This window comes from Mytilus galloprovincialis, chromosome 8 (genome assembly GCF_965363235.1).
Source record: "Mytilus galloprovincialis chromosome 8, xbMytGall1.hap1.1, whole genome shotgun sequence".
Lineage (NCBI taxonomy): Eukaryota > Metazoa > Mollusca > Bivalvia > Mytilida > Mytilidae > Mytilus > Mytilus galloprovincialis.
Window position 1 is genome coordinate 55,873,935 of NC_134845.1, and position 26,696 is coordinate 55,900,630.

General features: G+C 32.3%; 1 protein-coding gene across 1 annotated transcript; it reads left to right on the forward strand.

Moving 5' to 3' along the window:
* The first annotated feature begins 5,032 nt into the window (after window positions 1–5,032).
* LOC143043725 (cyclic GMP-AMP synthase-like receptor 1) lies at window positions 5,033–24,794 on the forward strand. Its single transcript, XM_076215906.1, has 2 exons — window positions 5,033–6,140; window positions 24,753–24,794. Exons 1-2 carry the CDS (start codon window positions 5,040–5,042, stop codon window positions 24,792–24,794), a joined length of 1,143 nt encoding a protein of 380 aa, XP_076072021.1. The 5' UTR covers window positions 5,033–5,039.
* The last annotated feature ends 1,902 nt before the right edge of the window (window positions 24,795–26,696 follow it).

A 26,696-nucleotide genomic window follows, 5' to 3' on the forward strand; every position in this document is an offset into this window, starting at 1 on the left:
TTTCGTTTGCAAAAGACTTAACAGTGACGCTCGAAGACAAAAAGTTAAAAAATCCCAAGTGTGACAATATCTTGATACAATAACATCGGCACTTACAAACCCTTCGAAGAAGTTTTTATTATCAAAGACAGAAGATATTAAACCAGGTTTAACGTCCATAATCACTGAACTAGTATACATATTTGTTTAGGGGCCAGCAGAAGGACTCATCTGGATTCTGGAGTTTCTCACTGTATTGAAGACCCATTGGTGGCCTTCGGCTGTTATCTTCGCTATTGTCGGGTTGTTGTCTCTTTGACATATTCCCCATTTCCATTCTCAGTTTTATTTGCAATGTTATGTCTGAAGTAAGCATTCCAAAATGCCACACAAAAAAATGTGAACGATTCAGAGTTGAATTTTATTTGTCAAATCTCCCATTCAAAAATGTACTTTTGGATGATATTACTCCCATTTTACACGGACTATGTGTGATCGACAGGAATGGCTTTATCGACCTTGACCGTTGCCTTCATAGTAACTATTCGGTCAAACCTGCCACACAGTGGATTAACAGGCCAAATAATGCCTGGTAATATCACAAGACAAAGCAGTTGATCGTAAATCATGAAGTGCTGTTTGCGCCAGTTGGTATCAATAAACTCATCATAGATACCAGGACTAAATTTTGTATATACGCCAGACGCGCGTTTCGTCTACAAAAGACTCATCAGTGACGCTCGAATCCAAAAAAAGTTAAAAAGGCCAAATAAAGTACGAAGTTGAAGAGCATTGAGGACCAAAATTCATAAAAGTTTTGCCAAATTCAGCTAAGGTAATATATGCCTGAGGTAGACAAGCCTTAGTATTTCAAAAATTCAATATTTTGTAAACAGTTAATTTATAAATGTAACCATATCAATGATAATTCATGTCAGCACAAAAAGTGCTGACTACTGGGCTGGTGATCAAAGGGTAACCAGCCGAAGAATTGGAATGGCGTATATTATTTTCAGTTGGAGACAAACTTCTAATTTTTACATTCAGTCATACACAGCTACTTTGTTATGTTCTCATGAAAATTTTGTTAAAGGGTATTATAAATAAGGATATCAGAAATAAAGATATCATATGCCAAAGTCAAAAATCTTTTAGCGCATAATGCGTTTCTAAGTGTTAATCATTTTAAAAACTACAGTATAGCTGTACATCAACTGTGTTCATACCGTTCTAAAAAATGCAATGCATTCATACTTCATATCTGTGATATGTGGTCAAGTTTCCCATTTCATAGATCTGAGCAATTCCTACAGGAGTATGATTATATAAAAGACACAATACGTGTCTTACTAACGCATTAATGAACCTTAATCGTGATGCTGTCATCAGGGTGGCTTATGTTGGCTTCACTTTGTTTTATCTGTGAGGGAACCTCTTTGAAAATATTCCAATATTAAAATTTGAAAAAATTGAAGAAATAAAACTTTTATGACTGATCAAAAATGAAAAACTTGACTTCATTTCTCAACGATTCCTTTTCGTTTATGTTGTGGAAATAAATAAATAATTGAATGTTTAGGAATTTATCTGAAAATATTTAGTATTCAAACATAAAAAAAGAGGTACAAATTAATTCAGTTAATATGTGATTCTCTTTTTATATTCTAAAGTGTTTTTTCTTTTGTTTGTTATTTAAAATGATCCCATGTGTGGTGCATACAATTGAGTACTATGTATCGTTGTGCTTTAAATATGTATATAACATGTATGATACTTTAAAAGTCAGGGAATATATGTAAAAAAAATCCAATATTAGATATTAAGTAAATAAAATGAAACTTTGGCAAAAACATTCCCGGAAATAAAACTCAGTTTTGTTAAAATATTGTCCTGGTGAACTTAATCCATTAAAGTTAAAGAAAGAAAGATAATGTTTCTCGGCATTGATTTTTTTTAAGGAAGAATTTACCATTTGTTGTAAATTATAGAAAGGATATAAAAATATTTGTATCTTTTATAAATTGTGAAGTAAGAAATCAACGGACTAACAAGCACAGGTGTAATTGTGAATTCCGTTTTATTTTTTCGACACCTTACACTTATTTAAGCTTTTGTTTTCAAAGAGATTCTGTACAATTCTGCACAGTGTGTAAATCTGTTGTAATAGATCTATATTAAAGGTGGTGAAATAAAATGGAAGGTAGGACAAAGCCAGTTTATATTGATAGTTTCAATATTTACTTTGTAAATGATAATGTACTTAAAGTTCAATACTATAAATTCAGCAATGTTTCTAATAGTTCTATTATTGCGAATAAGGCGACAATGCAGCTATAAAAAAAAACAGTAAAAACTCGCATAACAATATTTTATCAGCTAAGCTAATTTCCGGTAATGGAGAACACGGAAACCATGCATACTACATAGTTTCACGATTTTTCATTCAGCACGACAATGGGTCCACTTATTAGACTGTCCATTCAGTGAAAAACTTATATAAAAGGAATGGGTGCCTCCAATAAAGGTATATTATAATGTTTTTATTTGAAAAGTCTGGGTTTAGGCCAGGATAGGGGATGTGTCCTGTATTTTTCCCATCACATTTACAATACATGTATTTTTCCATTACATATTATTTGATTCATGAAGATAGTGTATGCTTTTCAAACCCCAACACTTACACTCATGTTTGTCCTCAAAAATTAAAAGGTCGATACAGTTAGTTGAAACATTCATGTTCCGATTCCCTTCACATCGATTACTAAGTACTAAACGAATTAGGTAAAGCAACATGAGCAAGACTGGATATTTATTTCTGTAGTTGATGAAGATGCTGATTTTATCAAGGAAGTTCATAAGTTCGTGCCCTACTGTATACTTTGTTTTACTGGTTATATGAAATGTACTCATAAGTTTAGACGCTTACATTTTTAGCTAGGACCTTTAGGTTCAACATCAACAGTTTAGATTATAAGAGTTCATTCAGAGTGTTTTCGCATACGATATTATGAATATACTTTGTACTTTTACTATTGTTCCGGTAAAAAATCATACCAAAAGTACAAAGTTTATTAAGTTTATATAGTGATCGATTTGCAGTATTAGTATTTTCTTTATTTCGATTACCGAGATCAGGATACTTTGTTTTACTCCTTCATTTGTTCCCAAGATAAGTCTAGTAATGACATTGTTCAATGAATATTTTTTACATTTATCTGTGTCTCTTTTGTCATTTATTTCATTTGGTGTTGATGACAGATCTGGGAAATATTCCTTCAGATATTCTCTTTTTAATCATAAACACAGTACTATTGTGGCCATAACAAATTTTAAACGCGCCTGTTGCTTTATATTACCTGTTCCTACCTTTTTCTATAATTGGTTGTTTGTAACGTTTGCATTGGTTGGTGTCTACGGGACGTATGCTTAAGCCTCGATCACACCTTACCGGATAGCTCGAACGGACGCCTAACGGATAACTTTTTTTCAATCCGTTCATGTCCGTTAGATGTCCGTTGTTATCCGTTAGACGTCCGTCCATGTCCGTTGCATGTCCGTTAAACGTACGTTTTATCCATCGACGTCCGTTCTGTCCGGTGGAAAATTTTGAGCATGTTCAAAACTTTGAACGGACGTCCAACGGATAAAATGTCCGTTGAAAGTCCGTTAGGCGTCCGTTTTGTACGGTACTCGTCCGTTTCAACTCCGTTTTGTATCCGTTACGTGTCCGTTTACATCCGTTGGAGGTCTGGAAAGATGGAAATATAAATTCACCAACGGACTTCTTCCGGACGTTTAACGGATAAAACGGATGTTGAACGAATGAGAAACGGATTTCTATCGGACGTATAACGGATAAAACGGATGATGAACGGATCTGAAACGGATAAATGCCAATTGAAAATTTCGCATCAGAAATGCCAATTATTGGTATGTCAGATTTCTTAAGGTTCATGAATTCTTATTATTCATAATCGACCTTAGAGTAAGGGCGATTCTTCACAATCAAGCAGCTCTTATTCAGGTCAGACACCGACCTTTTGTGGTATTTTGAAGAATAAAACAAAACCAGTTACACCTAAACATTTTGAATATTTATGCGATGTACTTGTATTATTTTATTTTCATCCGTTAGGTGTCCGTTCGTGCTATCCGGTAAGGTGTGACCGAGGCTTAAACATTAACTTAATTTCACAATACGTTACTTAAAGCATAAACTAACGGTAAAATTATTTTAGCGTAGCTAGTTTTTTTTTTTTTTTTAGGCTTTTTCCTCTTACATCTTGGTATATACTCATCTTGACCTAAAAAAATATGTGCAGCCTACCTGTTTATAGAATAAAGTTATGATGAAATATCAATGTGAGTAAGACTTTGATGTGTTGCGTATACGTTCCATACATACAAATAGATATATTGCATTATTCAAATCATGGTATCCTTGAAAAGGGCAAGATAAGCATCCATAAGTATATGAACAAACAAGTTAATTTATCATGTTAATATATAGATTAGTTTATACCTGAAATATTGGACATAAAAAATGGAAAATTCAAATATCACAAACGTATAATTATATAAAACATGTTTATTGTTACATGTAGTTCTCTGCCTCTCAACCTGTGGAATAAAAATACCTGGAAAAAGATCAACCGACTGATAGTTATCTCGTTTCAACATGAAGAATATAGACATATCCCTTTTTTTCATGGAGAAATATATCGAAGTCATACATTTTTTAATCTCTTAAATTTTTTGTTTCTCGCTGTTTTGAAGACAAGTTGTGGCTTTGAGCTGTTTTCTGCTATTTGATCGAGTTGTTGTCTTTTTGACACATTCCTCATTTATATTCTCAATTTGTTTTCATTTGCAGATGTACGTTTTCAGAACTGCTCAAGCATGGTATATGTTTTACATTGATATGCAATTGATAACTAAATAAATATTTCTGATAAATAAATAAATTATTCCTGATAATTAAATAGGTTATTGTTGATAATTAAATAAAGTAGTGTTGATGATTTATTGTTTCAGGTGTGTCATTATCCCTTTATCGTCATATGTGCAAATACGTAGTCGGAACAGAAAATTACGTTAAAACCATAAGACTGATGAACACAATTTGTGATAATCTTTCCAGTGACGACATAAAAGTGATTATTACCAGCGGAAGTTTTGGTGAAGGACTGCAGATGATCGGTAGTGATCTAGATCTTATGTTTGTCTTAAAGGACATCGAGGTTCACGATAGCAGAACACCTATTGCTTTTAGTCGTTCCAAAACGAATTTCTCAATGATGACAGAAGGTACAAAACCAGGTTTTGTAATGTTGCAACTTATCGGTAGTCCTCATCCCCTCTTTTGTGAAAAATGTAGAATGGGCAATTATTTGTCAAATGTCTTATTCAAACAAACATTTTTAAACGAATTAGGTCCCTTTGTACATGGACCTTGCATATCCGATATACATGGTCTTTATGACATGGCTCCTAGCCTCCATAGTAAATCTTGGTTTAAACCCGCATCAGGATGGATTGTGAGATCAAATAGTGCATGGCCAGATGAAAACACAAAGCGGATGATCATTGATCACGGCATGCTGTTTGTACCAATCGGTGCTAAAGGATCACCACACGAGGAATTTGAATGGCGAATTTCATTTTCAATTGCTGAAAAACTTCTTATTTATACGTTCAGTCATACGCAGTTACTTTGCTACGCACTAATGAAAATTCTTTTAAAGGATGTAATAAATACTGATAGTAGATGTACAAATTTATTGTGTTCCTATTACTTGAAGACAATTATATTTTGGATATCAGAAGAGATCCAACCGTCTGCATGGACACCTGCTAATTTAATACCTTGTTTTATGAGATGTTTTAGTCGGCTGATTTACTGTGTGCAGTATCAAGTTTGTCCACATTATTTTATTCCAGAAAATAATATGTTTGAGAATAAGATAGAAGGATTAGATAGGACTAATTTATTACATACACTTCATGTGCTATTTAGCTATCGATGGAGATGCATATTATTCTCTAAACAAATATCACATGTTTCGATTTTCCGATGCAATGTTCAAAATGATCACAGTGAAATTTATTATGAAGATATACACAAATTGTTAAACTCAAACGTGATTATTCGTGTTGCTTCAGTAAGTGGCAAATACAAAACTTTAAGTATGGCTGTTCATAACAGTATGTCTTATAACTCTAAGGAACTGAAATATCTATATGCATATTTCATGTCAATCATGTGCAACAAACATTGCCAGTCCGTTTATCTGAACAGAACAATCAGTAATAAGAAACAATATAAACAATACAAGACTTGCCTGAGTTATCTACTAATGAACATCAACCATGATACTGTCTCTGGATGGTTGATGCTTGCTTCGTTTTTCTACAAGACAAACCAATATAAGAAATCTCTTATAATCATCTCGTATGCATTATCGAAGTGTACACCTGAAAAACTATTCCGCGGAGCGGAAATGTCAGTCATGCAACGTCTTATAGTCAAATGGCATTTTGTACAAAAGCTAGGAATGGTTCATTTGTTAAAAAAAGTACTGGTAGATTATGTCATTTTTAAAACTTCAACATTTATTCCCAAGGAACTGCTAATCGAAAGAACTGTTATTGCAATACCACCGGTAGTATATGCACATTTTTTGTCTTTCCTATGTCATTACCATCTGCAAAACGTGCGAAAATTTCGAAATTCCATCCAAGATCTTCAATTGACAATAGACGAAGACTACTTCATTGGGGAAGATGTCATTGTTAGATCATCATCTTACTATTGTCTCGGTACTGCTTTACAGTTAATGGGAGACAATGTATCAGCCAAACGAGCTTTCTCTGAGACAGTGAAATTATTATCTTCGTTACCATTGTTGATTAGGCGATTGAAAAGGCTATCTATGATAGCTGTCTTGTGAAAAATCAAATCATTTTATTCAAGAAGATTTACTTTATATAAAGGTATAAACTTTTATACTTTAAAATCCTATTGAACTTTTGTTAAATATTGTTAAACCGCTAGCCGAATGACTACGATTAGTCATATACACTTTTTTGTTCTCTTTTTAAATAGAATGGGATGTTAAAAAGTTTTGAAAGACACGTAAAATTCGCTGTAAGTGAAAACCTGAATTAGTTTCAAATTTGAAATATTTCTTTGCAAATAACTATAATTTCACTGAAAAACAGCGTTGGCAATAGTTAACATTTAAGAGGATAACAAATATCACATAGAGCTTCAGACATGCATGTGTGATAAATGCATAGACTACGTGACACTTTCTCAAAGTATTAATCCAGAAAGTGCCTACCAACCTGCCCCCTTTTTTTTAAATCCTGGTACTGTTTCTGAACCAGGTAAATCCCGTTAAACACGTCAATATTTTTACTAACTGCTTCATTTTATTGATGAATCAACAGAAAAGTCAGTGATTTATGTTACCCCGTTTGCAGAAAGATTCTATTCGTTAATAAATTTGCACTCCGCGATGTTTATGTCAGGGGACAGCACTCGTCAGTCTATGAGGAGTTATCGTTGTAGTAAACGCATCAACCCGGAAGTTTCCGAATGACAAGAGTTATCTCCCATTTCGTCTTGTGTCTGAAAACGACATGTTTGCCAGTTACCTTGCTTTCGCCGGGAAATTTGAATATTCTGACCCGAATACAACTATAGCTGCGTAATGGTTCTGTTGATCCATAAATCAAAATATGCATGTGATAGAAGAATAATTTAGAAAGAAATTTAGTGCCTTTGTAAGGTAGAAAGTAATTTATTAATATTTTTAATTATTTTTTATCTAAAGTAGGGAAGGCAATTCAAGATGACGACTTAGACCCCTTTAGGTTTTTTCAGTATACGGATATGGATAGTAAACTGCACATTGCTGGAAAACTAAGAAATAATGTTGTTAACGTCAAATACGTGAATAATGTAATACAAATAGACAGGAAATACTAACAAAATTTTAAAAACATTGCTTAACAAAATTTAAATCTGCTTACCGAGTCCCTGTGGTTTGAGCAGTATTTACATGTTCTTGGGTTTTTAAATTCATGGATTTTAGTTGGGTTTTTTTTAAATTGAAAAATTAAAGCTTTTAGAAACGACGGTTACAAATAGTCTGGATTAAAGGAAATTGCAAAGTAAACATTGACTCGTGTAAATCGTAGTGATAACATTAATTAACCCGTGATAAAGTGATCAACAGATTATAGACCATCAAAGGTGTTAATTAGGCCATAAACATGTCACCAAAAGAAAACAGTAACATAAACAAATACTATAAACGTATCTTGAATTGTCAAATAGGTCTTATCAAAATCAAGCCCAGCATGAAATTATTATTTCCCATATGTCCGAGAACTCTGAGGATATAAAATGAACACTTTATCAGAGCATATCAATACCAGAAATCTGACTATCATCAATCAAAAATATTTTTTATGAGAATTAAAAGATCAAAAGTTGTACAGTTAAGGTTATTTAAGATTAAATAGGTATAATCCTGCATGCGGTTGTAGTTCTGCGACTGCCATTAAAGTATTCTCAGATTTGGCGTTATTCAATATATTCTCTAGATCATATCAGTAGCCGAACCTACCGATGAAGATCTGACAATGTCTTGATTTGGACAATGGTTGTTTGATTTCGTTGGACACTTAAATTCGTGGATAAAGTCATCCACGAAAACCACGAAAATTTGTACCCCACGAATTAAAGTACTTTCACAGTACTCTTGGAAAAAAAATAATTTCTATGCACATATATGTCATAATTGGCATCCACCTATTGGGGTAGAATTTTTAGAGACTGACTTAATCATAAAAACAGAAGGTAAGCATTAGGACTGAAACAAGGTTGTTGGCTCTTGTTTGTTCTTTTTTTTACGACTTTTCAACATGTTTTATGAATGACGGTTGTCACACTTTGAATCAGACTTAATGTTAAGGTACACATTTGAATTGACCAGAAGCAGGTTTTGAATAAAAAAAAACGTCTTAGTTGATACGTTACGCCATCATATCAAGAAAAACACTATCTAAAAAGAACAGTTTGAAATGATTTTCCAATATACCATCTTTCTTTTTTTAACTGACGACGCAATAATATTTTCCTCTTTCATGTCTTTTGAACATTTTGTTTTTATTAATGTTAATTTGTTTTTAAAATCTGAAATGAAAAGAAAAGAAATGTCCAATGACTTCCTATTCCCTTTTAGCAATAATTGAACGACGCTATAATGTTTTCCTCTTCAATGAATTTTTAAACAAATAACTGAATGTAAGGAAATGTATTTTAAAATTTCCAATTTTCAAATATAAAATAAATAAAATAAAACTTTTATCACAAACATATTTCCGGAAATAGAAAGCAGTGTTTTTTTTAAATATTGTCCTTGAAAACTGCATCAGCTTAGGATACAAACGGCATGAAACAGACGATTGTTGCTTATGAATAAATTTATTTTCATAGGGAAGTATAATCACCTTTTGTAAATTTGAACGGGTAAAAATAGACTATTAGGATGTTTATGTTTTTCTTATATTTAATCACCTGGTAGAAAAGATATGTTAATTAAACGCATTATTCGATGTCTTGTTCGAACTCGCCGACACCTTAAATCGATTTCAACTGTTCGTTTCATAATAATTCTTTATAAATAAGATTCTACCAAAAAGTTATATAAACTGCATTGCAAAGGGTTATCGGTGGTGAAACAACATGGAAGGTAAGATATATTTGTTTGCATTAAATTTCGTAAATGTTGTTGTGTGTATTATGCTATTATTATAGTTCAATACTGTCAATTCCAAAAATTTGCCGATATTTAATTTTTGCTATAATTGCGTAAGAACCGACTTTGGAAAAAAATAAAAACTCCCATTTCATCTTTTAATAGCATTGTTTGTATGCGGCATTTCATATACTCCTCTCCCTTTTTATTTAACACTCGCAATTATAAAAAAAGAAAGCAAATTTTCTGAATTTACACATTATCTTATTGCACTTGTATCGTATATTACAACAAAAGTGTTTGTGTTATGGTCTTATAAATGAAATAAGTTTGCTTGAAGTAATTATTTGTTATGCTATGTATGTTCCTTCTAAGCACATAACTGATGACCCTTATAACACAAATGTACAAATACATACATGGAGCTCTTCCCTAAAAAACGATATTACAAATAAAATGGACAATTGATTAGAATATAAATCATAACTACGTGTATATAATTTTTAAAGGTTTTATAGCTGTATTGTTCTCTCACTCCTGCTTCATTTTGATCTCTTAAAATATATTTGTGTGAGAATTCGACATGATTTACAAATTAACACATTTTTTTATGCATTTTGAAAAAAAAATAGAATACTACAGTAACTGTAAAATGGCCACTTTTTAATGAGTTTTTGGGGAATTTCGAGAAACAAACATTTTTTTTAAATGTTTTGAAAAAGAAGGTACATTTTTACAATATTTTGTTTCCTAATATCGTTCAAACTATTTCATTTTTCTGACGTGCGATTCGGTTTTTACTGTGTTGTTTCCACATTGTTTACCTTTGTATTTATATTACTTTAATTTATATACTGTTTGTTCTATCAACTACACACGTTTGTTCTGGCGTCTTTAACAACTTCCGAGCAACGACAAAAACATGTTTGTTGGTGTCTTAGTCAAGTTTACTTAACAATATAACTACTTCTTTGTTAACGTCTGAGTTATTTGTATGTTTGTTTGAATTTTTTAGACAATTGTGTTGTATGTTAACACAGTTTTGGCAGTTGGACCCATTGTCACATTAACATTTTATGACTGTTTGAGTTGCTCACCTATTTTTAGCGATATCGCTGAACTATAAACAACTGTCATACAAGTTTGAAGTTTATCAAGGTATACAACATGGTTTGACCCATCGTGTCTTTGAAAATTGCTTGTACGAAGCCAGGCATATTATAATTGATCTTTCGCACTTTTCGTTGGTTGATGAAGTTTGATTTTGTCAGTTGTTATGGACTTCTTCTTTCTGAATTTACCTTGGAGTTCTTTTGTGTTGTTGTTTTGCTATACTTTGTATTAACACTACATCGAAACTTTCTTAATTTTATTAACGAAAAATACAGGTTTTATTTCTCGTGTTTAAAAACTGTGTGTATGTTCTGTTGGACAAAATACTCAGATATAATGTTTTAAAAACCAGATGATATAACGGGCTTAATTTTTATAAAACATGGAAGTAAATTCTACGTCGTTTGTTCTAAACACTTGTATATTAATGCAAAACAAAGTTGGGCAATCATGAATTAATAATAAATAATAATAAACTCATTACTTACGAAATAAGAGTTATTTGATTTAATCGCATGCAAATATTCTCAAAACAAACTTGATGTGCACTGGAAGTAAAACGAACTGAGTCACGCAAAAAAAAAGCCTAACCAACACAAGTACAAATTCATGTAAAAATTACAAATTGCAAAATTGAATTTGTGCATTGCACAATAATTTTTAAAATGATTTTTTGTTTGACACTCAAAGTCATTTTATACAGGAATGTATCATTTGAATCAAAAGATTGTCAGCATTTCACCAAATTTTATATTTCTCTTTTGAATTAAAGCTAGGACTACGTATTCTTATTATTAATTTACGTACACATATACAATTGAGTGTAAGGGAAGTTATTTGTTTGAATCAAATATTCAAATATCCAAATAATGAGAGAAAAAATATAAAACTTGCTTAAGGAAAATGTACCCTAATATAGAAATAAGCTTTGTTAAATGATATCGTTCTTAACTAATTTAGTTCAAAATACAAAGGATATATGAAAATTTAACACGATAAAAATAATGGCCTTCTATATATTTCAAACATCAATAAATGTTAATTGCTTTGAGAAAAACATTTTTGAATTCAACTCTTCTTGTACACTTTTCAACTGTTTTTATCAGAATTAGAGAAACTTTAAGAATACAACAAAATGATGAAACAGATAAATAAAGGCAACAGTGACCGCTGTTTAGTAGTCATAATTCGATTAAACAAAAACAAATCCGGTTAACAAACTAAAACTGACAGCAACACATCAACTATAAGAGGAAAACAACGGAACAACAGAAACACTTAACTACAACAAAAGCAAACGCCAGCATACATAGAAACGGATTGTAGATAAAAATTGCCATATTCCTGTCTTGGTACAGGACATTTTAGGAAAAAATGGTGGGTTGAACCTAGTTGTATTGCTAGCCAAACCTCCCGCTTATATGGCAATGTTAAAAATACCGATACAATGACAACACTACGTGACAGGAATCCAGTACAAACAAACGCAAGAACACTCAGAACAGGAAATTACATATTATAAAGGGATACTATTGTAGTACATATCAACATGTAAACCGCAGAATAACAACAGACACCTCCTATGAATTAACAGCAGCATACCAGGACAGCACAAACGAAATATAAACTGCGAGTCACATGAATGGAGTAACGTCACAAAAAGTTACGTATTTTTTGTGACAGGTAAATTTACAAAAATAGACAAGTACAAGAATAAATTGGTATTGAGTTTGTAATATTTTCTAATCATGACTATATTAAAATGGAATTGTGTTTGTAATAGTGTTATTATTTGTATTTGCTAACCATACCGCTTTTTGTTTTAAATTTAAATTAAAAAAAAAACTGGGAATATAGTTGCTTTAAACTTAAAATCATGATTTTATTTCTGAACTTTAACATAAAGGTATAGAAAATAACACTAAAATAACTGTAATATAAGGCAAGATCATGTAAGACCAAACAGTAAACAAACATGAAAACAAACAACATAAAACAATAACCTTGTAGACGAACCACGACTAACTCGACGATACCGAAAATAATGTTACTGCTGAGAAATGGTAAATTGATAATTGGGAAGTTGAAATCAACCCGTTTGTCATGTATTTTAGTCTGAAGACGCCCATCTTTGTCAATATTGAGGAAAATATCAAGTTATGAAGCAGTCCTTCTAGTAGTATCCTTAATTTCAAGTTCACTTGGATATATGAGATGCAAATACTGACTGAAATATGGGTATTCAGTGATAGTACATCGCCAATATATCTGAAAGTGAAATTAAAGAATTTCGCAAGGTGCTTCTTCTTTTTATCTTTTAGAAGGTTCTGAATGAATTCAGATAAGTCTGGTGAAAATACAGTAACAGAAGGTGAATCCTCTAAATCAAAATTAGATACCCAGATCATGCAGATGGAGACATGGAAATAAAATTGATATGTATGACTGTTAAATCTCATAGTACAATCAAAATTTGCCCAAGTGACAAACAGAATGACACTGGCTTTGAAACACTGATGATAAGTGACAGGAATGTGTGTGCTGTCTGGCCATCAGATTCAAGCCGAATCTCTTCAAAGAAACCGAAACGGATATTATCATAACTTGCTGGGAGGGATAATGTCATTGTAGGTTTTCCTCGGTGTGATCGTGCACCAACTGATCCTCGACATATGTTAGGATAATTGTTGAAACTGAAGATTGTGGGTAACTCATTGGAACAGCTGTAGATATTTTAAGGATATTTGTCTAGAAAATTAAATTGAAGCTGTAAAAGACACTTTTTCGCAGCATCCTTCAACTCTCGATACCTGAAGCACTTACATACCTTTTAAAAACAGGTGTGTCGGGGGTTTCTATCATGTAAGTACACAGGGGTGTAGCAATTCTAAATTTAAATTTCAAAAGCAAAAGTTTTTGTTCATTTCCCGATGACATAATTCACTTACGTGCTTAAACAATATGATACAGAACCGTTCTTTTGGTAAATAAGGTTAATTTTGTGGTCACTAATAAAAGTAAAAATTTATAGTGTTTATCAATTTGTTTTTAGCCAAGTCCATATGATAAATTATTGTACAATAATTTTGTCAAATTTTGTATTTACAAGGTTTGTACAAGCAATTTTTTTACAAATTGCAATTTGTAAAAAGTGAAAATACAAATTATAATTTGGACAAAATGATAACTTGTACACCACATATATATTAGGGGAATTTTTCAATATATACTAAGTTCTTTAAATGTTCTTTGTTTTTCTTTATCCTCATTCTTAGGCGACGAATCGTACAGATCAGCAGAGTTATCTACTGTAAAGGATCCTACAAATTAATGTAAGTTGCAGTCACAGAAATAATTATATTATAAGTACGTCTGAACCAGTGACGACTCTACAACAGACACTATCTATCGGATCACCAGCAGTGATGGTGATACAAGGCTGAAAATACATTCTGTATATATAATTCGTCTAAACAACAGCCCACGATATCTCAGTAGCATGAGTTCGAATCCCGGCCAGGGAAGAACAAAAAATTTGCTTCCGCAAATTTACAGATCTAACATTGTTGGGCTGTTGTGTAGACGAATTATATATTATACAGAATGTATATTTAGCCTTGTATCACCTTCACTGCTGGCGATCCGATGAATAAAGTCTGTTGTAGAGTCGTCACTGGTTCAGACGCTAGATAAAAACTGACGAAGAAAGGTAACACCCGGCCATCGAAAGTTTTTTTTTAGTAGAGCCTAGGTGGTCGACTGGTCTAGCGCGTCGGGCACAGTGCAAGGCGATTTGTTGCCATGATATCTCAGTAGCATGAGTTCGAATCCCGGCCAGGGAAGAACAAAAAAATTGCTTCTGCAAATTTACAGATCTAACATTGTTGGGCTGGTGTTTAGACGAACTGTATATACAGAATGTATTTCCAGCCGTGTATCACAATCACTGCTGGTGATCCGATGGATAAAATATGTCGTAGAGTTGTCACTGATTCAGACGTACATATAATATAATTATTTCTGTGACTGCATCCTGCATTAATTTGTAAGATCCTTTACGATAGATACTTCAGCTGATCCGTAAAAATTCCATCTTCATGCCTTATATATCATGAACTGTGCTACGACGGTCGATACAAATTGACGAGAAAAGGTAACACCCGGCCACCGAAATTTTTTTTAGTAGAGCCTAGGTAGTAGAGTTGTCTAGCGCGTCGGGCACAGTGCGAGGCGATTTGGTGCCACGATATCTCAGCAGCATGAGTTCGAATCCCGGCCAGGGAAGAAAAAATATTTGCTTTCGCAAATTTACAGATCGTTTAGACGAATTATATATACAGTATGTATTTTTCATCCTTGTCACTTGTTCAGACGTACTTATAATATAATTATTTCTGTGATTGCATCCTGCATTAATTTGTAAGATCTTTTACGATAGATAATTGAGCTGATCTTCAAAAATTCCATCTTCATGCCTTAACTGTCATGTAATGTGTTACGACGCTAGATGAAAACTGACGAGGAAAGATAACACCCGGCCACCGAAAGCTTTATCTTAGTAGAGCCTAGGTGGTAGAGTGGTCTAGCGCGTCGGGAACAGTGCAAGGCGATTTGGTGCCACGATATCTCAGTAGCATGAGTTCGAATCCCGGCCAGGATAGAATAAAAAAATTGGCTTCCGCCATTTTACAGATCTAACATTGTTGGGCTGATGTTTAGGCGAAATATATATACAGAATGTATTTGCAGCCTTGTATCACCATTACTGCTGGTGATCCGATGGATAAATCTGTCGACGAGTTGTCACTGGTTCAGACGTACTTATATATATACATATAAGGAAGGCACAATTAAGTTGGTGGTGTTTTAGTCTTCGTTTCACTTTAAACGCTTTTCAGGGATTGATGGCTATCGTGTAAGTACGAGAAAACATTTTGGTTTAATTTACCAGATGCCGATTTAGAAACAAAATTGAATGTATACCCAACGTCATCATATTTAAACAATCATGCATTTATATTTAGACGAAAATCTTGACAGAATGTCCACATATTTCATATTCCTTTTTGTAACAATAACGACGACGACAAAATTGTTTTGGTTTTAGAAATAGTCTATCAATATATAATTGTATGTAAGGGAAATTATTATCAAAAATACCATTTATGAATTTAAAAGACGGAGACCAAAACGTTCCTAACAATGGATACCTTCAACTGATGTTAAAGAGGACATAAAGTATATACTTTTCATTCAAACGATCATAAAGTTCATGAATTGTTCTTCGTGTTTTCACTATCTTTATTGATTTGTATATATATATATTATTTGTTGAACTATACTTTTTCACTTTTATGGTCTTTTTGAAAATGTTGTTTGTGCTGTATTTAGACCCTTCTACTAAGAAATGTGTTGTGCATGCACACTTTTTTATCCAACGCAATCAAACGTTTGAACGTTGTTTTCAGTTTAGACTTGTTTATATATATATATCTATATATATGTGTGTATGTATATGGAGGACATGGTTATGTCTTTTTCTTTTTGTAACAATAATGAAGACGACGAAAACTTTGTTTGCTTAACGATAACTACAATAATATAATAAAATGTAAAGGAAATTAATTTAAAACCTAATATTAAGGAGGAAATATATACCAAATTATTTTTGTTTCGAAAAGTAATATAAGGAAACGTATCATATATCCGTTGACACGTTTAAGGTTAACAAAAAGCAATTGCAATTAAACGCGTAGTTTTGAATTTGAGATCATTTTACTTTACGTTTATTCTATATATAGAGCAAATTCTGCACAAACCTAAAATGTTCAATACAATACTTATGTATTTATAAAGGTTACTCGGGAACACGTGTATTTTTTTACTTTTAGCACGTGTGTTTAAATCAAAACATGATGATGTTTAATTTTATTGGACAATCAGTAAGTTATTACCGCTTTAAGTTATATCAATCATGATAACTTCATGCTAGAATTTTAGCGCTAAAATTATAATAAGAAAGTCTAGTATTGTCATTCGAGGTTCGCCTATCCGACAGTAAAGGTTATTCGAAGCCTTCTGTGCTGTCGGTGCGAGCTGATAACCAAAAACGGTGTTGAGTTTTACTTTATAAATGCTTTATTTTCGTTTGAAGTATTGAATAAGAACATAAAGGTTAATAGTTGTGAAACAGCATGGCAGGTAAGATTAAAACAGTTATTGTCATTGATAGCTACTATATGTGTTGATTTAAAAAAAAATGTTAATGTAGTTCACGTGTTAAAGTGTCCTTTTGTTTGTCTTTGTGTATTTTTTTATTTTACTTTTTATTCTATTTTTTGTTATATATTTATGACGTGGCTTGGTACTTATACATCCCGCCATTGTATTATTGTACTATTGTCAATTTTGAATTGTTGTCTTTCAGTTTTGCCTAATATGTACTTTATCTATATGCCATTTTCAGTTTCTTTGTTTAATAGTTATTTGTTTTTATAGTGATACAGATTATATTACAATGATGACTTCTGTACCCTAATTTTTGACGTTTTTACCTATTATGTCTGTTTTTTTTTTTTTTTTTTTTGCTCACACATTGTTGTCAATATAAGGGAATTCAGTGCAAATGTCATACAAGTGAGAGGTTTAGCTAGCTATTGAACCAGGTTTAATCTACCATGTTCTACATAAGGAAATGCCTGTACCAAGTCAGGAGTATGACAGTTGTTTTCCAGTCGTTAGAAGTGTTTGAGCTTTTGATTTTGCCATTTTATAAGGGACTTTCCGTTTTGAATTTCCCTTGGAGTTCGGTATTTTTGTTATTTAACTTTTTATTAAATATATATATACACATATTAACTCGTGTTAATACTTAAATTGTATTAAGAAAAATATGACTTCGCCTTATGGTCTTATACGTGAAATAACTTTGTTTTAGTGTTTTATGTGTTCTTCAATGCTATTTAGTTATGTTTTGAAACATATAACGAAAACCAACACTTCACAAAAACACCCAGAAAATGTATCGGTTCAGTCTTCAAATTGTCCTAATACTAATAAAACGAATAAAAGACGATAATTGTGATTTAACTAGCAAAATGTTGACTATTTTCAGGAGAACTTAAACCTGAAATTAAAATATGTGCTTATTAATGTAAAAAAAAAGTGTGCATTTCTATTTATAATTAAAAAAAAACAACAATGTCGATTTAAAGCAAAAACAGTAATTACATGGTTTAATGGTTACATATTCGGCGACATCAACGGAAATATGTCAGAATATCTTAACGTTATTAAATTATTATCGATGGTTTTGTGTTTTTTTTTTAATGTGGCTGTGTTCACTGTTGGATTGTTATTTCATAGATGTATGCAGGCCATCTTTTTTTTTTTTTTGGTAAATTATAACATAACAGTTGTGTATAATGAATCCCTCTACGTTATTTATCTATAGGTAATTGAATCGTCAAATAATTTGCAAAATGTATTCAACGAATTAGAGGATTGCTCATTAAGCATGAGCAGTGAGTGTGAGAATGCAAGTACAGGGAGTGTCAGGCTTTCAGAAAGGGGACTATTTATCGTGGAAGAAAGGAGGAAGGATAGTTAAGTTATGACTTGGAAGTATTGGTCGTGGACCATAATTTGGAATTTGCTTAAATAATGTTTTTGCTTTACGCACATTCAAGACCCGTGTTTGAGTTATCGAAAAAATAATTGAATGATTGTCAATCGGTTTGTCGTAATGAAATTCATGACTTAATAGTTTTCCAGTCATACCTTATTAATTACAGGATGCTTTCTTTAAATGTCTAAGTATAAGAACTTGCACTTGACGTCATGATCTTTATATAACATTACTTGGAGTATCAATATACATTATTCGTTTTCAACAGCGCTTATGTTTTAGGTTGCACTTTCTTCATGTTCCATGTTTTACATTGAAATGCATAGAATAAATAAATTGTTTAATGTTGAACATCTATTGTTTCAGATATGTCAATATCCCTTTACCATTATTTGTGCACAAATATAGTCGGAACAGAAAATCACGTAAAAACAATTCGATTAATGAATACAGTTTGTGATCATTTATCCAGTGAAGACAACAAAGTGTATATTACCAGTGGTAGTTTTGTCGAAGGACTGGAGATGCGTGGTAGTGATATAGATATTATGTTTGTATCAAAACGCATCGAGGTCCATGAAAAAATAGAGTCTATCTTTTTCAATCCTACAAAAACGTATTTTACACTGATGACAGAAGATACAAAACCCGGTTTTGCAATGTTACGTCTCATAAGTAGTCAATCTCACCGCATGCTAGAAAATTGTGAAACATTCAGAAAAGACAATTATTTGTCAAATGCTTTATTCAGAAAACAATATTTAAACGAGGCTAGTCCCGTTGAACATGGACCCTGCGTATCCGACACCGATGGTCTTACTGACCTTGCTCATTGCCTTCATAGTACATCTTGGGTAAGCCCGCCTCAGGATGGATTTCGAGGTCAAATAAATCATGGCCAAATGAAAACACAAAGAGGATGATAACCAATTACGGGGTGCTTTTTGTACCAATTGGTGCTAAAGGGTCACCACATGAAGAATTGGAATGGCGAATGTCATTCTCAGTTGGAGAAAAATTTCTTATTTATACGTTTAGTCATACTAGATTACTTTGTTACGCGCTGATGAAAATTCTTTTAAAGGATATAATAAATACTGATAGTCGATGTAAAGATTTATTGTGTTCCTATTACCTGAAGACAATACTTTTCTGGATATCAGAAGAAACACAACCCTCTGTATGGACACCTCACAATTTGATACCATGTTTTATGAGATGTTTCCGTCGGCTGATTTATTGTGTACAGTATCAAGTCTGTCCTCATTATTTCATTCCAGAAAATAATTTGTTTGAGAATAAGATAGAAGGACTGAATAGGGATAATTTGATTGATACTTTTCGTGTGTTATTTAGCTATGGATGGCAATGCATTTTATTCTCTAAACAAATATCACCTGTTCTGATGTTGTCAAGCAGCGTCCAAAATGATCAAAGTTTCTTGTATTATGATGATCTTAACAAATTGTTAAAGTCAAGTACATTTGTACGTGTTACTTCTTTGACAGATAAAGACTATAACTTCTGTAGATCTGTACATCTGTACATACACTCATTTCTTGTAACTCTAAGAAATTGAAATTCATTCATGAGTATTTCATGTCATGGGTGTGCCACCTAAAATGCCAGTCGATATATGTGAGCAGTATAATCAGAAATAAGGATCAATATAAACAACACAAAACGTGTCTGAGTTATCTACTAATGAGCATCAACCATGATACTGTATCTGGATGGTTGATGCTTGCTTCACTTTTCTACAAGGAAAAACAATATAAAAAATGTGTCATACTTATTTTGTATGCATTATCAAAGTGCACAATTGACAAACTAATCCGTGGAACAGAATTGTCAGTCACGCAACGTCTTGTAATCAAATGGTACTTAATATATAAGCAAGGAGTGGTGCGCTCGTTAAAATTCGTGCTGGTAGATAATGTCATTTTTGCAACTTCTGCATTTATTCCTATGGAACTGCTAATAGTAGAAAGTGGTTATGAAATACCGCCTATAGTGTATGCACATTTTATGTCTTTCCTGTGTCATTACCATATGAATAATATGCAAGAATGTCGAAGTTCCCTCCGAGATCTTCAATTGACAATAGCCGAAAACTATTTCATGGGAAAGGATAAATGTCCCAAAGCATTATCTTACTACTGTCTTGGCACTTCTTTACAGTTAATGGGAGAAAATGTATCAGCCAAACTAGCTTTCATCGAGATTATTATATTCGTATCCATTCTTGATTAAGCCATTAAAAAGACTTTCTATGATAGCTTCCATGTGAATAGTAATAGTAACGATACTAATTTACTTAATGTTATTCTTTTTCTGATAACGATTTATATGTATTGATCTCTGCTGTTTATCATTTGTCATGTTGTAAATATGTTTTCGTTGCTATAGCATATATATGCTTTTTGCAATACAGTATTCATTCATATAGATAATTTAACTTTTAAAAATGTTAAAAGTTCACAAGATTTGACAATAGCTTACATGCGGATAACAAACGTGTATACGTTCAGAAAAGGCGCATACCGCAAGAAATTTGAGTTTACAATAAACAGCATATGTACATAACGGATATTGATTTAATAACAAATACATTGGTGCAATGCGAAATGAAACGAAAAGCGACCAGCATTAGGGCATCGTAAGAATTTTAATTAATATTTTTATTTGTTTTCAAGTTAGAAGTACTTTATGTGAATTGCAATGCCTTCGTTATTTTTAAATACGATGATTCCCAGTGCTTTTAAGTCTAAAATCGTACATTTTTAAACAATGTAACCCTTCTTTGAATACTTTTGCCTTCATAGCAGTTTGTATAATGAGTTGAATGAAATGATGTGAGATTTAATAAAGTATAGTGCTACTTATTTTAAACAGAGTTCAACATCTTAAAGATTTCAAAATGTATTATCATTGATAACACTTGTCTACATCCCTTTCATTTCTCATGTTGTCTCGGGCTCACTTAATTTCATGATAAACCATCAGGCTAAGGTAAAAAAAAAACATTTATTGTGTGTTTGTCAATATTCGTCAGGCATTGTTAAAAAGGCATTAGCTGTCAAATTCATGTTCACCTATTTGACCCAAATTCCCGTATTCGATTTTTAACAAACTAAAACGTATATACAAATTACAAAAAGTCATGGATTCGATAATACGCATCAGCTTTTCGTGTACATTTTTGTCTAGACACCACCAAATAACCATCGATATGACCTCCGAAAAATGCCAACGGTCATATAACCCAACTTAAATATAAATCAAAAATAGATAGCGACAACGTGCAATTGGAATTTTTTCTAGGTCTGTTTTTCATATTGTAGATTAAAAGGTATGTTTATCATTGTTTTTTCCTGTGTAAGAATGATCTTTTTGGATCTAATCAGTTAACCAAATGTTTCACTTTCAATGTTGACATGTTTTTTTCTTTTAATGATTGATTACATGCTTAACCCATCTCCAGCTAAAGTTAAATTGAAGGTCACATGAATATAGATACAATGAGGTCGAATATTCATTTGCAAGTGACTAATTCATCAGCGATGTTTCCTAGCATAGTTTAACAAACTGCAAACAATCGAAGCGACAAGCCTTATGTTGTGCTATAAAAAAAAAAGATTTGATATGATTGCAATTGATATGATTTAACTACCAGAGTACAAATGACGTGGACTGAAAAAAACATTAGTCACCTTATTGCTTATTCGACAATGAGCAAATCCCATCATGTAAAGGCCCGTATAGTTTTACATTGTATGCATCTACTTACGTTGTAAAATAGTTTTCGGCGAGAATCGTGGCACCATTTATTGAGATATTGTCCTATATCTTCCAGAAAGGCCCAACACAGTTACTTTTCCGATCATAAGTATAAACTTCACAAATACTATATTTCATAATTCAAACCTTAACCAAATAAGAAACATTTTAAGCATGTATTGGTTTTACTTCTAACCGAAATCATTATAAGGATTGGACTTCACTTGGTTGGTATAGAAAACATTGTTGTGTTTCAAAAATTACCACATTTATTCTAAAAATTATTATTATTTTTCACAAGAAAAAAACAACACAAATAAAACATGTTTTTGTGTTGTCTTTTGGTTAACTCGTCACTTTAAATTATGTTGAGGAAATCTGTTTGTGTTAGTATTAAACTAGTCAAATTTCAATTGGGCTGCATTTTCTAATGATGCTTCCGATTATATTTGCATGATGTCACCGCACAAATAAAAGCATAAAATGTGTATGCAACAGGCATTTCAATACGTTTGTGAGTTTTCAGTAACTTGATCGCACATTCCATGACAATTTCTTTTACCGAAATGTGTTGTAACACAGGAATATGATACATGTACGTATTATCAGGTTGTATGACAGTATCATTACCGAGAACTACTAATATAAAGCACATATTGAGATAAATAAACATATTACTGTGATCAAGATACAAGTAGAACAATTTCATGTTATACAAATGCAAAAAGGCTTGTTACGCTCTGATGAAATTACTGGGTTTTTATTTGTTCTTATACCGATGTATATATTATAAAATAATGAATTGCCGAAATATGACATAATAAATTGCTTCTAGTTTTGCGCACATTCTTAACGCGCTGGTCAAATTTTCAATTAAACATTCAACAAAGGAAAAATGAAAGAGCAACGTGGACACAAATGAATAAATGAACATTCTTTACAAGAACATGAAGTTCAACATAACTGAAAAAATATAAACATTTGCAGGAGGACCCTCTTTAAAAAACAAAATTACAAAGTTGCTTCAAAAATTCAGAATGATTCTAAAATTTTCTATTGGTCTGCATGTTAACTAACGTAAAAAGTGTTTACTGTTTTAAACTTTTCAAAAACGAAATTGACTTGAACAAGCCAAACATTGAAAACAATGTGTATTCTTTAATTTAATCAATAATAAGAAGTCAGTTTATTAAATTAAACTGCAAAAATTAATTGACCTGATGTTCATTAATACAATAAAAAATATTATGAAGAGTATCATGATACTAAGGATGTTAAATGATACAGAATTAATAAAGTGTTAATTCGTTGTCAGAAGTTATTAAAGGTTGCACTTCTGTAAATATAGACAATGCAGTTTCCCATATGAACTCCCTTTGAGGCTAAAACTGTACCTCTTTTACTATGAAGTTTCGTAAAAAAATCCTTGAACGGAAAGTTGATATGCAATACTATTGTTTTCAGAGGTCAAAAAATAGGGCTGTGCGACATTTGTATGCCCCGAAGAGTTTAATATTATACTGAAATTCTGTACTTCCCCTACCTTCACTCTGGGTCTTCCTTGGTATTCAATATTGGCCGCTTTCATGTCTTTTAATTTATATTGGTAACATTCCCAAGTTGTGTCTCTATGAGATGAAACATAGAGATCTTATCTGGGAACCAGTACGTAAACAAAACAAAATATCTATGAATATAATATATCTCCCAAAAAGATGCATGGATTGTGAAACAGCTGTATTTACAAAGTGCAACCTAGAGCAACAGGTTTTCGTTTATATTGCACAATATTGTAATACAACAGAATGATCAATGTGGTTCCACAATATCAAATACAATTTAAACTTAATGAGACTGCATGATAATGATGAAACTATATTTAACAAATTAGTATGTCAGATGAACCATGTTTTTATCCAATGTTTAAGTTTCAAAATTGATTGTTGATCATATCGAGTTAATCAATGACAGTCTTTTAAGCCCTTTAGCAAATTCTGGGCAAGTGCATAGTTCCGTTGACTGAATAAAATCTCGTCTTGCTGAATCAATGTCACCTATTATCTGCAACGCTGTACCAAGACAGTAGTAAGACGTGGCAGCATTAACTGCTTCGGTTATGAAATAACAATTGTCAATGGTCCATTTAAGATCTTCGAGGGCATTTCGACATGCTCGGCTGTTTTTCAGATAGTATTGGCACAGGAATGAAAGAAAATAACCGTAACCACAGGTGGTATGAAAAATTCCGCCCCTCTATCCGTAGTTCTGAAGGCATTAGAGATGAATTAACCGAAAACTTCAATAAGTCAAGTAGCAAAAATCGTGTCATACGAACAATTCCTTTCTGGTTCAGTGAATTCAAACTAACAAAATAACGTTGCAAGACTGACATTTCTTTTCCTAGGCAGATTTTTTCTGGCGTACACTTTGATAAAGAATGCATTATAATTAAAAGAGAATTAATATATTGTTTCCTTTTGTAGAAAAATGATGCCAAAATCAACCATCCAGAGACAGCATCATGATATATTTTCATCAGTAGATAACTCAGACACATGTTGTATCTTGTGTATTGGTTCTTATTATTATACTCATGGCTCAGATCTATAAACTGACACCGTTGACTACAAACGAATGACAAATGATATAAATAGATGTATTTTAATTTCTTAGAACAAAAGGGCATCATTTGATATACAACTATTTTGAACTTGTGTTTAACTCCTTTGCAAAAAGAAGTAATTAATGTTTTCGACATGAAAAATTTGTCAATATCTTTAGAATGCAAGATGTTTTGTTCATTTTGAACATTGCATTAGAAAACCTATGGTCACAATCATCATTGGAATATTTAGTTTAAAAATTGCGTCCGGTGACCCGCCCAATCAACCAAGATGGCCGCCATGGCTAAAAATAGAACATAGGAGTAAAATGTATATTTTGGCTTATAACTCTGAAACCAAAGCATTTAGAGCTAATCTGACATGAATTAAAATTGTTTATTAAGTCAAGATCTATCTGCCCTGAAATTTTCAGATGAATCTGACAATGGGTTGCTGGGTTGCTGCCCCTGAATTGGTAATTTTAAGGAAATTTTGTCCGTTTTCGGTTATTATCTTGAAAATTATTATAGATATAGATAAACTGTAAACAGCAATAGTGTTCAGCAAAGTAAGATCTACAAATATGTCAACATGATCAAAATGGTCAGTTGACCCCTTGAGGATTTATTACCCTCAATAGTAATTTATTACCAATTTTTCGTAAATTTTTGTAATCTTTTACAGAAATCTTCTCCTCTGAAACTACTGGTCTAAATTTCACCAAACTTTGCCACAATCATTATTAGGGTATCTAGTTTATAAAATGTTTGCGGTGACCCGGCCACCTAACCAAGATGGCCACCATGGCTAAAAACATAGGGGTAAAATGTAGATTTTAGCTTATAACTCTGAAACCGAAGCAAGTTGGGTTGCTGCCCCCCAATTTGTATTTTTTAAAGAAATTTAGCCGTTTTTGGTTAATATCTTGAATACTATTATGGATAGAGATAAACTATAAACAGCAATAATGTTCAGCAAATCAGGATCTACAAATAAGTCAACATGATCAAAGTGGTCAGTTGACCCCTTAAGGAGTTATTGCCCTTTAGAGTCAATTTCTGTACAATTTTCATTATTTTGTAAATTTTGGTAAGTTTTTACAAAATGTTTTCCTCTGTAACCAAAGGGCCAAGTTTATTACAGATAGAGAAAATTATAAGTAGCAAGAATGATCAGTAAAGTATGATCTACAAACACATTTCCATCACTAAAACACAATTTTGTCATGAATCCATCTGTTTCCTTTGTTTAATATGCACATAAACCAAGGTGAGCGACACAGGCTCTTAAGAGCCTCTAGTTTTCTTACTTATTGCCCAGTATGGTTTCGTTTTTGCGAATAAATATTTGTTAAATGTTAATCAATACATAAGTGAAAATGAGAATAAAACGTATCGTGTGTATTTGTTTGATAAATAGAAATAAGATGTGGTATGAGTGCCAATGAGACAACTCTCCATCCAAGTCACAATGTGTAAAAAGTAAACCATTATAGATCAAAGTATGAATTTTAACACGGAGCCTTGGCTCACACCCAACAGAAAGCTATAAATTAAAGGCTAGCTATAAATTAAAGGACTCCAATAAAATGACTAGTGTAAAACAATTCAAACAGGAAAACCAACGGTATTATCTATATATATAAAAAAGCGAGAAACGAGAAACACTTATGATGAACCGCATCAACCAGCTACTTGCTTTATAAAAAAAAAATGCCAAACAAGAATTTTAATTTACCCTCAGTATTACTGTGGAAGAACCATGACAGCGTAAAAACACTAAAGGTACGAAAGGATAATTGGGACGAGACCACTATTTAGACCG

Coding starts and splice junctions, on each gene's coding strand:
- LOC143043725 (XM_076215906.1), top strand. CDS start 5,040: ATGTGCAAATACGTAGTCGGAACAGAAAATTACGTTAAAACCATAAGA. Junction 6,141..24,752: donor TGATTATTCGTGTTGCTTCA/GTAAGTGGCAAA, acceptor TTCCTTTTGTAG/AAAAATGATGCCAAAATCAA.